Source organism: Silurus meridionalis, chromosome 25, assembly GCF_014805685.1.
Source record: "Silurus meridionalis isolate SWU-2019-XX chromosome 25, ASM1480568v1, whole genome shotgun sequence".
NCBI lineage: Eukaryota > Metazoa > Chordata > Actinopteri > Siluriformes > Siluridae > Silurus > Silurus meridionalis.
Genome location: NC_060908.1, coordinates 16,111,632 through 16,125,730, shown reverse-complemented (window position 1 = coordinate 16,125,730; position 14,099 = coordinate 16,111,632). Strand labels below are relative to the sequence as shown.

Sequence of the window (14,099 nt, the reverse complement as noted above, 5' to 3'; positions counted from 1 at the left end):
AGAAGTTTTCGTCACGTTTGTCTTTATAACTGAATTCCGCATTCTGATTGGTCAGAGGTTGTAAATTGATACATGAATTCATGTCATTTAAAAGAAAGAAATGAAGGAATAGTTATACACTATAATAAAATCTTGGGCTGAATAATAAGCAGATTTGTTTTGTGTAAAAGTCCTGTGTGTTGCTTTTTTTTTTTAGTAAGGAGATGTTTATTCGACATTTATGGCAGGAGTCTTTATTGTCTTCAAATTAGCTTTACTGAGATCAAGAGTATAACATTGTATTTGAATTGTTAGTAAGTTTATTCCTAATGAGTGAACCAAGAGAAACCCATCCTCATCTTTATATACCCCTCATTCTATACACAGTATATATATATATATATATATATATATATATATATATATATATATATATATATATATATATATATATATATATATATATATATATATATATATATATATATATATATATATATATATATATATATATGTGTGTGTGTGTGTGTTTTGTGTGTGTATATATATATATATATATATATATATATATATATATATATACACACACACACACACACACACACACACACACATACAGTATATACATACTTAGTGTATCCATATATATATTTCTTTTCTATTTTATATATTATTATATATTTATTTCTCTTTTGAAAGGTGTCTGCACATTTTTTCCAATATCTATCTATCTATCTATCTATCTATCTATCTATCTATCTATCTATCTATCTATCTATCTATCTATCTATCTATCTATCTATCTATTTATTTATTTATTTATTTATCTGGGTGCAAACAAATGTCCATTCGTTACAGTTCCATTGTTGTTTACTGTTCAGTAATTGACGCTTAAATGAACAGTTTGAACTGCAGTCCTGAACCATTGGACCAGACTGGTGATATTAATTACAGCCCAAATCCATCCTTAAAGTTCTTGAGTTGCTCAGTAACTTCATGGATCTTTAGACTGCTCATGTGGAACCATCCTTTCACAGTGTCTCTAAGTGAGGAGAACTCTATCTAGAGGTAGGGGGTCTGGATGAATCAAGTGGATCCAGAAAGAAGAAAGGCACAGGAACTCTTGTTAAGGACTAAGATAAATTACCTTATATACCTGCCTGATACACATATTTTCAACACGGTTTACTATAACATTCTGTAAAAAAAAAAGAAAAAATTAATTAATTATTAGTTGCTTAAAAAAATACATATTCATATTGGAAAATCAGTAACAGCATAAACTTTATTTTTACCATAACTTTATCAAATTCAGGAAAGATTCCCTGCAAAAAACTCAGAAAAGCCGGCCTACAGCCTGCTATTGACTGCAGAGCGTAGATGAATATACTAGGAGCAAAAGACAAGTCTCAGAATGTATATAACAGGTTTTTGAGGGAAGTGTTGATAATGCAGGTTGTGCAGATCATCTCAGAAACTCATAAATCAAATATGATACATTTGGCGTTATTAAAAACTGTCTACACTTCTCTCCTACGACCATAATACAGAAACACCATGCTTAAAGGTTCCACCAGGTTGAACCTTACAGAGAGGGTCACCAAACAACAAGAGCTCAAAATGGTCTACAAATATACAGTTCTCTTTGACTTGTGTTAAATATTCGACCATGTTTTTTCCCTACAGTTCAGATTGGTATTTAGATTGAAATCCTGTTTCATGATGCAAAATCATCATATACGATATTTCTGTCTATGTACACTTTCACATGTTCTCCCTGTGCTCTAAACTTGTTTCCACCGCATTCTTGGATTCTTGGGTCTCCCCCTCATGATCTTGTGATCATGGTCCTGTGATTGTGTCCAAACCCGATGTGTACAGTGTTTCCAAATCCACTGCAACTCTGATCAGCGTGAAGCTCTTAATGATGCTGGTAGAATAAACAGCACGCCATGTTTTGTTTGCTTGTCCTGTTCTCCCCCCTGGTGGTCGCCAGAACTCAGTACAGGAGGTGAAACAGCTTCAACAGAGTCCTTGAGAAGATCGGATAATATACAGTATCTCACAAAATTGAGTCCACCCCTCACATTTCAGCAATTATTTTAGTACATCTTCTCAGAGTCTGTTTTTTTGAAGCAGCTTCTGCACCTGACACACAGCGCGAGGACTCGACTTCTTTGATGGACCCTTGCGAGGTCTGTTCCTTTCTCAGATCCTCAGAGTCTCAAAACACCACATTGTTACTGCTTTAATACAAGATACACACATTTTTATGGTCTTGTCATGCAGACAAAAACATCAACATGATGAATAGGACAAAGGACTTTGCATGGTAACATGATGTACAGCTGTTAGCATTGAGGGTGGACTCACTTTAATTGCCAATTATTTAGACAATAATATCTGTATGTTGAGTAGTTTTTAGAGGACAGTAAATATGCTGAATACAAACTGCACAAATCCACGTTTCATTTCTTTAGAGAAATATATTGAGAAAATATACTAACATGACTGCTGAAATGTGATGGGTGTACTCACTTTTGAGAGATACTATATATGAGGAAACTAGCTAGCTAGCTAGCAGACTTACAGCAATGTTAGACAAGCTAATGCCACTTATTTAGATTATTAATATGCAAGTTATTTAAACGAATGCGTTTTGTGATATGAAATAAAACCTCACTTTAAAACTACAATTAGTGTATAAATATTTTATATTTCCCTATAGCTTACATATAAACTAGAGAACACGTCTGGCCATGCTATTAGTTTGCTAAGAGAGCTAGCTAGCTAGTTTCCTCAGCAAATGTTAGCAATTTTAGACCACGTATTTTTATTCAACAAACAAAAATGAATAAATAAATGCCCTCATAATCATTCAAATTCCAAACACATTCAATTTCAGTTTATTCACATCTTTATTATATTTGTTAACATCAGTAAATCTTATTGGTTAACATCACATCGAATTATTAGCGTTATTGTAGCACGTCCCTCAGTGGAATAAGAACTCGGTGTAGCACAGATCTGGTTTTAGGAGTTTCTTGAGCTATTTACAATTGTTTTCGAAAAAGTCATTTTAAAAAGGTATTGAATAAAAAAAAAATCTAATCCCCACCATGTTTTATTTAATCTAAATGAAGGGACGAACTCACTGTTCAACTTTTTACTGGGGTTTCGAGGTTAATGGATCCAACAAGTAATAAAAAAAACTATTCTCTTCTGTTTGTTGGGGGGGGGAAATGACTATGTTCTAGGACGTCCTATAAGCTGTAAATGAAGACCAAACTGTACTGAGGAAGGTTATGATGACCAGCACTTGGACTTCTGCTGGGGGAAAAAAGGAAACAACAGAAATCATTGTAAAAATCCTAATGGTTTCCAGACCATTACACACCACACAGTTAACTGTTAAAATCATGTTTTTTTTTTTTTTTATGTACCGGTAGTGTGTTTTTGTACATCAACGCATCACAACCAAACCAAAGAAACTGGTGTAGAAACATCCTGGGGTTTGGAAGCCTTATGGAATCCTAATGGTCTCAACTGGTGTCCATTATATGAGCTACAAGTTGTTCTATTGGCTCTTTATTATATTAGACTTAAATTCCATATGATATACTTCCCGATAGGCTAGGATAGATAAGCTAGCTTTTTTTGACCGACTTCATTTTATGAAAATTTATAACACTATATAATGAAATCTCACAGTGTTTCATTGATCTACTTCACAAGAATATAAACTCCTTTAATACTGTATCAGTGGTATAAGGGTTTTGTGCAGTTAGGAAAATTTTGAAGAATAAAGTGACGCGTTACGAGGTTTCAATTTTCTGAACTCGGTGCGAGCGTGACGAGAAGAAAGCGTCATGTGTGGAATCGTAAAGGTTAGTGATCACGTCGTGTCCGTGAATAAGAGACGCCTCCGGAGGTTTGGAGAAGTTCGCTGCTGCGGTGCATTACAGGATACGGCTACAGGGTCTGGTGGGTTCGCGCTTGATGGTGCTGTTGTTGGCCTCTGTGGTGATGGTGGTGGTGGTGCACATTGCCATGGTGATGGGGGTAACCGTGGAGACTGGGATGGCCGATGCCTTCTTTTTGAAGCTCTTCCTGTTTGTGAAGCCCGTGCAGCATCTGGAGAAGCTCGCTGATGAAAGGCTACACACACACACACACACACACACACACACACACACACACACACACACACACACACACACACACACACACACACACACACACACACACACACACACACACACACACACACACACACACACACACAGTGAACAATTCCAGTGAAAGAACACATTTGTGCTGATGGAGCAGAGACGAGACGGAGAGAGTGAGGAGAAAATGAACACTGGTGACTGTACCTTAAACTTCTAACTCCGGTGTGGATTCATATCGAACCCAACACACCTAACAGCACAGAGAGGTTGGTGGGTGAGGGAACTATGATGGACAAGCGAAGGAACGAATGCTAAGCGTTATGAATCTAACTCACATGAACCTGTCCCACCTACAGCCCTGTGTCCTTTGTCCTCCACAAATAAAGAGCTTCTGTTACCTCAAAGTTCAAGACTCTCCGTAAGTTATCGGAATATTGGAAACAAATGTGTGTGTGTGTGTGTGTGTGTAAAAGAACGAGGGAGAGAATGTATGCACATTGAGAACAAACGGCTGTTGTTGGAAACAAGAACAAGCGAGTGACAGTCAGTGCAGGTTCCTTGAGAATGAGGGGAGAGAAAATTAAAAATGTGGAGGAGCTTTCATTTTCATCATCACTGTTTTTGGTGTGATATCAGTTGTTATCTTTGTTCCTTGGTGTTTTTCTTCCAGTTGTTTTGGCAATGCTGCATAATTCAGACAAAATAAATAAGAAATGGAGTGGAAGAGAACAAGAAAAGTATAAGAAGAGAGAGAGAACAAGATACAGTTATGAAGAAAGACCAATGGATAGAGGAATAAAAGGGGAGAAGAAGAAACCAAACACAGGACTAGTGAAGGGAGTAGAGGAAAGAGAGTTAGAGAAAGAAGGAGAAGAATAGTGCGACTGGAAATGAGAGAGAGAGAGAGAGAGAGAGAGAGAGAGAGAGAGAGAGAGAGAGAGAGAGAGAGACACACACAAAGTGGAAGAGTCACAGAAAGATACACTGATAAGACAGAAAAAGACAGACAGACAATAAATGTGAGAGGGGTAGATAGAGACAGAGGCTGATTCAGGAGGACTGTACCTGTGTGTTATTCTTGCAGGTCTGCAGCAGCTCCTACAGCACAAAAATATTGACATCAATAAATAACGAATAATAATAATAATAATAATATTAACACCACAATAAACATTAAAATATAATTCCAAAATATATATACAGTATATATATATTATTAGATGTAAAATATCCGTAAGTGTCTTTTTAGTTTTGAGTTCGGACGTGTGAGTGACACCTGGAGTTTCTGTGCTCTTTCTTCATCACTCTGCAGAACCAGCAAGTCATCAATGTCAATTTCTTCTGGCATTTCATCCTCCTCCTACACACACACACACACACACACACACACAGACACACACACACACACACACCAGATTGTATCACTGTGTGTCAGACTGCACAGCATGTGAACGCTGGAAGGATTTAAATAGCGCATAAAGATCAGCGATCTCCTATTCCTACATCTCCTGAACTCGAGTAGAAGTACAAATTCCCTTCTTTTCTACATTCCCAAAGTCTAAATTAAAACCCTTCTTTTTACATTTCTATTCGAGTAAAAGAACAGGCAGGGATTTTATTTAAATTGTAAAAAAAGTAAACTGCTGATTTTCAGAAATGTTAATAATAATAACAACAAGAACAACAACAAATTATAAATCTGTTATTAAAAAAAACCAACAAGCAATTTTGTGTTGCATTTCTTCCTCCTAACTGTAACTGCACCGAAAATGAACCGAACACTGACTTAAAAACTGAGATACGTAACGAACCGTGAATTTTCTGTACCGTTACACAACTAGTATATGTGCAGTAATCATGGGTCAAAGTTCCATTCTCTTGCAGTCTCTCTCACACACACACACACACACACACACACACACACACACACACCTCACTCCACACTGTAGAACTGTGGGGTTACGCCCATTTACTGGATGAAGCAAAGACTAAAAAGTGAAAATACTTTGCTAAACACCTCCTTTTAAAGTTTACTAGTTTACATTTCAACTGTATATTTCTTTTTCTTCCAGCACAAATCTGAGCAGAACTGAGATGTAAAACTCTTATGGAAAAACCTGATGTTCCCGCTGGGGAATACGAGACATTTTTATACACTATATTTAAAACATCCTGTTCAGAAATTATAATAAACTGTGTTATAAAAAAACGACAAGCAATGTTGTGTTGCATTTCTTCCTCCTAACTGTACCTGTAACTGCACCCAAAACGAACCGAACACTGACTTAAAAACCGAGATACGTAACGAACCGTGAATTTTGTGTACAAAGTTGAGTCAAAATAGTTTTTGTAATGAAAGAATGAAAGGCATGTGAACACAGTCACTGATAAAGCATCAGCATTTACCTGGAAAATCATTCACACACACACACACACACACACACACAGTATGTGTCAAATGTATAGTATGTGCTTTATGAGCATCGCATTCCACATTTAATCCCAAATTGCTCTTCTAACTCCCTCCACACTTCTGGGAAGATGTTTCACTAGATTTTGTTGTGTGCTTGTGGAGTGTGTGTTCAGACATAAGTGTGTTAGTAAAGTCAGGTACTGATGTCGGTGAGGTGAGGAAGTCTGGGGTGCAGTCAGCATTCACATTCATCTTAAAAGTGTTCAGTAGGGTTTAGAGATCTATAGCAGGCCACTAAAGATCTTTGTCTTCAATCGATGGAAAGATCTAAATTTAGAATAGCCTTGATCTGGGGCATTACCGTGCTGGAATAGATGCTTCCACGTTCAAGTGAAGGGAAAATTGTATTATACAGCATCCAAAAGCGTCCTGTACAAATGTGTGCCTCCGGCTTTGGAGTACGAGTTTGGAGAAGAACCACAGATGGCAGGAAAGATCAGGTGTCCCAATACTTTTGTCCATATAGTGTATATAATATCCAATAAAGAAAGAAATCAGTTATCCGTTCTTGAAGTATCTGCAACTTCTAAATCTGTCAGTTATCAGTAACTATAATCTGTGTGTCATGGGAAAACCTCTGTGTCGAGGAAACACACCAGTTGTCCAGCGTTCTCTTTTTGGGTTTTGTCATTTTGTTTAGATCGACAGCTAACCGTGTGAACGCATACGCTTATTTACATGTTCACAGAAAAACACAAACACACCACAGTGCCCATGTTAGGCAATAGACATTATATGTGTGTGTGTGTGTGTGTGTGTGTGTAAAATTTAATTATTTTTGTTCAGGAAGTCTAGAATCCTCTTGAGACGGCGCTCACCTCTCCTTATATGGCGTTCACCCATCGCTTCTGTGAATGTGTGTGAGAGAGATATGCGCGCGCGTGTTTGTGTGTGTGTGTGTGTGTGTGTGTGTGTGTGTGTGTGAAAAGAGGGGTTACATTCAGTGGGTTTAAGTGTGGAGAGAAATAATTACCCAAAAGAACACATCGTTCATCTGTTATGCCTTATACACTGTGCAGGGTTCTCACACACCCACATACTTTTACCTGCTAAACCCACACACACACACACACACACACACACACACACACACACCATATAAAGCCTTGAGAAAGTGACGACGCCCCCTACACCATTGCACATCGCTCCAGATGGAAGAGTATCGAGCATTCGGGACTCATGACGGACTATTAACACGTACACAGAAAACATCAAACCTGCACCATTTATTACTCTTACATCATCATTTCCCCCCCTCACACACTAATGCCACAAACACACAAGGTGCAGATCCTCCAGTTTAGCATTAGCCAACTTGTAACTACAAATGGATAAAAAATAAATAAATACATTGTGTTATCCATTCTTTACAAAATTTCTTGTTGGTGGTGAGAAATAAAACACTAAATAAATAAATAAATAAATAAATAAATAAATAAAAAGATATCTATATCTATATATCTATATCTCAAGAGTGTGTTATCGCTCATACAGTGAACGTTTCCTGAGTCTGGCCTTCCTGAGGTGGAAATCCAAGCACATTTCCCAGCATTCTCCAGGACCTACTGAACTTTTTATCCAATTAGTGTTGCACGGAACATCTCTAAACTCTTATGTTTTATCAGCTGTACGTCGGTCATATCTTTTTTTTTCCTCCCTCTATCTTGAAGTAAATTGGACAAAAAGATAACACAGCTGGCCATTTCAAAGAGCAGAGGAACCTAAAAAAGAAAAAAAAAATCTCTTAGGGACAAAGTGTCATGGGGAAATCACATGCCATATTTACTTCTAATAGAGCATTTTTTCTGAGCTGAAGCAAAAACATTGGCACCGCCTCCCTCTGGCACCGCCTCCCTCTGGCACCGCCTCCCTCTGTGAGCAGACTAATCGACTCACCTATATATGAGGTGCTATCAAAAAGTTTTGCGTAACTGGTGCTGTTCCACGTGCGTTCTCACGTCTGCGATTTCATCACAGACAGCAAATAAAACAAAAAGCAAACGTTAGAATTATTTGTGAAACAAATCTGCTACAGAGATTGTTGACAGGACATACGTCTGATATACGCGACTCTTCAACAAGCCGTTCGAGGTGCTTTGAGTAACACGTGCGCTTCAAGAGTGGAAGAACATCAGTGGATCATGACAAGAAATTGGAAAGACGGGCGAATGATCCACATGATCTCACTTCAGCACTAATCATAATAATAATAATAATAATAATAATAACTTCAGCACCGTAATATCCCAGAGTTGTTCATCAAAGCAGCTGCAGCCCAATAAAAAGAAATTGTTGAGTAAAGGTCATTGATATTACGAGCATCTGGCTGTATGGTTTCTATCTTGGATAACTGTATAAGGCATTGAACTCAATTGTACTATAAATAGGATTGTTTCTGGAGTGTGTTTTCATCGTACTAAAAGTTTCACTGAAAATAAAATCTGTTTCTGCTTTTATTTGTTTATTTTTTTGTATAATAAAATCATATTTTAATTTTAATATCCTGCCATTTATTACTTGATTGATCCCACAGGGAAATAATTCCTTCACATATCCCAGTGATGTTAGGAAGCTGGGGTCAGCATCCCTGGAGCATAGAGGGTTAAAAAGAATAGGTTGCTTGAGGGCCCCCCAAGAATGGCAGCTTGGCGATACTGGTTCTTTAACCCACGACCTTCTGATCAGCAGCCCACGGATCTACCACCTCCCCCAAGTATAATATTTAAATATAAAGCAACATCAAGTTTTAGCTCGATGGCCTACTTTAAATTTTGGCCCTTCATAAGAAAAAGTTTGGGTACCTCTGGTCCACACTACAACATAACAGTTTTAATTACGTCTTGAACGCTCTAAAGATAAGCCGAAGTGGGTTGTAAAAGAATGAAAGGAACGCAAGCTGAACTTCTGGTGCTGCCCACAGATAACTGAGAATGTTTCTACTCTTACAAAGAATTTATAGCATTTTATGATTATTTGTGTGTTTAGCATGTTTATCTGTAAAGCTGTGGGCTACATTGTGCGCACACACACACACACACACACACACACACACACACACACACACACAGAGACCCCACGGCTCCATATAAAGCCCCGAGAGAGCGCACACACATCATCATCATAAATCGTCTCTTTCAAACATTCTGCAGAAGGAAACTAAGCAGAAATACCCTGCAAGTACATGGTCCCTGAACCGGCTATTTCAGCTCAGACGACACCGCTGCATTTTAAACATTCTGTGCTGCACAATATCCTCAGCAATGGCAATCAACACAGCAGTTAGTCAACAGCTAGTCATCCGTTGCCACGCAATACAACACAATACAAGACTTTCTCTGGAAAAATGTATCAGCTAGTATCATTCTAGTGCTTGACAAATTGACAACGACAGTAAAGCACTATCTAACATGCCTAAAAAAAATATCTCAAGACTCAGGAACCATGAAGATGGATTTGGACTGTAAAAAATACAGTTTGCTACAATGGCTGCAGCTGCTATGAATAATTTTTCACTCAAGTCTTAATCAGTGAACATTTGATAACCTTCAGAATAATACTATGCACATTTGGGGTAGTGGATGAGGATGGGTTCCCTTTTCAGTCTGGTTCCTCTCAAGGTTCCTCTCAAGGTTCCTCTCAAGGTTCCGCCTTGTAGCATCTCAGGGAGTTTCTCCCTCATGACTCAATCATAAGAAATAAACTGAGAGACTAATTTATGATGCTGAGATGTATATTTGTAATCGATTTATCTCTGTAAAGTTGCTTTGAGACAACATGAATTGGTTAAAAGTGAATCTCACTAGCTCTCTGAAACAAGGATATCAACTGTATGAATCTATTCGGGCAACATTTTACCTCAGAAAATCAAAGTAGAAAGTTTAAAGGACAACGTTTTCAGAAGAGAGTAGGAATAGAAACTTTGGACAGTGATTTAGTTTGACAGAAAAGTTTACTGTAAACTAGCAAACCGGTGTGTATTTATTTATTGATATAAACTTAAAACACTTTTGTACGTCTGCCAAACGGCGTGAAATTCTTGTGAAGAGCTTGTACACGTTCACTAAGTTGAGAGCTAGCTCCTGATAACAAATAAAGCTCTGGTAAAAGGTTAAATATCCAGGATTCACCTATACGGCTAAACTGGTTAACATAAGCTACACAGCTAGCTAATAACGCTCCAGAGCTGTATTTGTAACAACTACTTCCTCTCTAAGCTACAAACACGAGTAGGCTAGTTATTTAAACGCAAAAGCCTCTTACATTTTCTTTCCTGGTTTATTTCCAATTCTTTTATACGACCTCTCGTGCATCATGGAGACACAGATATGAGCTAGTTTTTTGTTTATCCTGGTTTGTCACTAAAGTATTTGCCCTTTAACCTTTTGAGCTAAGTGTTTAGAAATGACTGAAGAGGAAAATCTCAGGATGTGTCAGTCTGGTGATGTATGAGGTAAGAGGTCACGTCTCATCTCAGTGATTTGAATGTTTTTTTTGCAAAGTCCAGACACGAGAAAGAAGCATGAAGATAAGGACATTTCACCATCAGTCAGCAAAACACGGCCAAAATCAGAACCTCGCTCTTTGTTATTCCGGTGTAAGAATTTGGGAAGGTTTCTTTCCTTTCCGATTGGTCAAAGAAATACCACGGCATTCTGCGTTCTGATTGGCCAGGAGGTGCTGATGAATTGTCTAGCTCCAAATGACACGATTAGTGGATTGAGGGGTTTGCATGAGCGTTTATAGCTGCTATAACGTAAGAGAGAACAGGAAGAAATCCTGAATGCTTGTAACTGGACATTCACAATATTAAATGGAGACATTTAGAAATCTAGAAACATTTTGTAGAGAAAGAATTCAATTCAGTGTGTTGATTATTTCCTTATAACAGCTTTTCGTCTACAGTGAATCCTGATGCAACCACAATCTGCGACACATTTAGTGAGGAAACGGTTCTATTTTGCAATATTTCTTTTCGCAATAGCATTTCCATGGTGAAAGGTCTGCCATGGAAAAGCACTGAAAGTATATTTTATTGGAAAAAAATAAGCAATCATGAGTGTGACACTATCCTTTATGGCTAAAAGTATGTGCACCCCTGACAGTCACTCCTGTACTGTGGTTCCTCCCTGTAATCACCACAAAAATGTGCAGTTGTTCACTAGTTAGACCCAGAACTATTAGACCCAGAATTGCTCTGGTGCACAAATCGAGCTGAAGACATTGTTAGTAGTGTTAAGTTTGAAATGAAAAAGCGTCCTGAACTGAGCCCCGACCTCCTTAACCATACCAATGGATGACCAGGAGCCTCCTTACCCCATCCAGGAGCAGTGCCTAATCTCTTGGTAATGATGGATATAGACAAATCAAATTTTATAAGAGCAAACAGGGAATAAGTCTGCAATGGGATCTTCAACAGGGACATATGGAGGATGTGATGGTCTGAGGCGCACATACTTGTGTATGTTCAAAGTATGTTCAATGCATTTCAGTTTTTATTGTATTGTTGAAAACTTCTGAAAGCGTGTTGCCCCACAGGGCGCGTGCACTCACCGCGCCGGCGTACAGCCCCTTGAGCGCGCGCTCGATCCACTTCTCGGCGTTGAGGCGCCGCTGCAGCTCCGCGCGGTTGTACTTCACCGTCACGCGCGCCTGTCGCTTCTGCATGTTCAGACCGTGTTCGCGCGTGGGTCCTGGAGATCTCCTGGAAAAGCGGAGGTCCTGCTGCTGCTGCTCGTCCATGATGCGCGCGTCGGACAATTAGCCAAGAACTGAAGAAAGAAAAAGAAAAGAAAAGAAAGGGGGAGGATGCGCAAATAAAATGAAAGTCACGTGCACATGCACGTCGCACGCTATTAATCTTTGGAGATCCGAGAAGAGTCGCGCGCGCCCTGTGTGTGCTGCCGCCGCGTCTCGCGCTGATGAACTCCTCAGCGTTCTTCTACTTTGCGCGTTCATTTCCGGTTCCGCCCTCGTGCGCGTGCACGAGTTTATTTGATTAATTGGACTAATTGACGCTGCCGTGTCTAATAAAAATGCCGCGTTCTTTTTTTCCTGCCTTTTGAATGAATGCGTTTTTTGTAACCAATTTTGGAACATCTTTTACCAGATTTGTATAATTGCGCACCCCTGATCACACTTTCACCCATATGCATTTATTCATTTAACCTATTCTAGAGTTATTCCTGCCTCTTCCAGGTAGACTTTCCACTAAATTCCTGATATGGCAGTGAGCATGAGTGTTGATGCAGCTTAAATCAGTTGCTGATGTTTTCCATGAGGAGGTTTGGACTTGTCAGGGATCCAATTTAATCGTTCACTTGGCTTGAGCATGTGCAGAAGTTCTTCTGCTCCAACCTTTACACACCATGTCTTTCTGGAGCTCGTGGCACAGAGGCCTGATTGTTTCTGGACCAGAGTTTTACTCTGAAAAGCTGCAGGAGAATAATTTTTTTACTGTGTAGTTTATATTTTGTGATGATGGTTTGGGGAAGAAGCACAAAATATTTTAATATATAGTGTAAGTTAGATGGTTAGATAGCTGGAATAATGTAATGATGTAGCTCCAGTCCAAATATAACAAGGCAAACATTACTCTCCAATTATTATTTTTGCTGATTAAGAAAAATATAAGAAAGAAAATGGGTGTAAATGTAGTTTTACATAATAATAATAATAATAATAATAATAATAATAAATATAGCTGCAAGCAGCGATGGCGGGCCCTCGCACGTTTGTGTATCGCTATACGGTGCCCCCCAGAAAACAATGCACGGTGTGCAAGTGCATCAAGTGGGTAAATATCAGTGGACTATTTTATGTTGTTAATGACCCATTTGGGGACTGTAAGTAAAAGAAACCCCACATTTTAGACAAACAGGGGCGCTAGTGGGCCACTTAAGAGACACACCCTTGTCCGACCTTTTTGGACACACTTAACAGCCGACAAATGTGATGTATGTGTCAAATTTCAAGTTAATTTAAGCACGCCAAAAGCCTTAAATATGCCTGAAATAAAATGTAAGTTTGACGCGTTGCCATGAGAACAGCGTTCGAGATATCAAAAATCACTTTGCAAATTATCATCTACAATGTCTCGCCATCGCATGAATATCCTAGGAGGAGTATTTAAAAGTTCACCACATGCAACTGTCAAAAAATCCACCTTTTGTGACTGACACACTTCCTGGCGCCTGTTGGTGGCGCTATGTCCAAGATTCACAATAGGCACATCGATGCGATCGGAATCCTTGGCCGAACATACACACTGCGTGTCATCCGAATAAGACATTTTTTGCTTTAGATATTAGACACTTCCTTTTTCTCTGAATTCGCCATAAATTTGTCGCCTCGCCATGGCAGCACCGTTCAAAATATAAAAAAATCCCTTCACAATTTAGCAAGTGCAATGTCTCGGCATCATGTTCACCATGTTTGATGTCAATCGCATGAATTCCCTAGGAGAAGTATTTAAAAGT

The 14,099-nt window shown here is 38.7% G+C and overlaps 1 protein-coding gene across 1 annotated transcript; it reads right to left on the bottom strand.

Moving 5' to 3' along the window:
- Positions 1-2,878: 2,878 nt before the first annotated feature.
- Positions 2,879-12,659, bottom strand: ppp1r14aa (protein phosphatase 1, regulatory (inhibitor) subunit 14Aa). Its single transcript, XM_046839716.1, has 4 exons — positions 12,175-12,659; positions 5,428-5,511; positions 5,217-5,249; positions 2,879-4,137 (listed from the first exon to the last, which is right to left on the bottom strand). Exons 1-4 carry the CDS (start codon positions 12,361-12,363, stop codon positions 3,952-3,954), a joined length of 492 nt encoding a protein of 163 aa, XP_046695672.1. The 5' UTR covers positions 12,364-12,659; the 3' UTR covers positions 2,879-3,951.
- Positions 12,660-14,099: the final 1,440 nt, after the last annotated feature.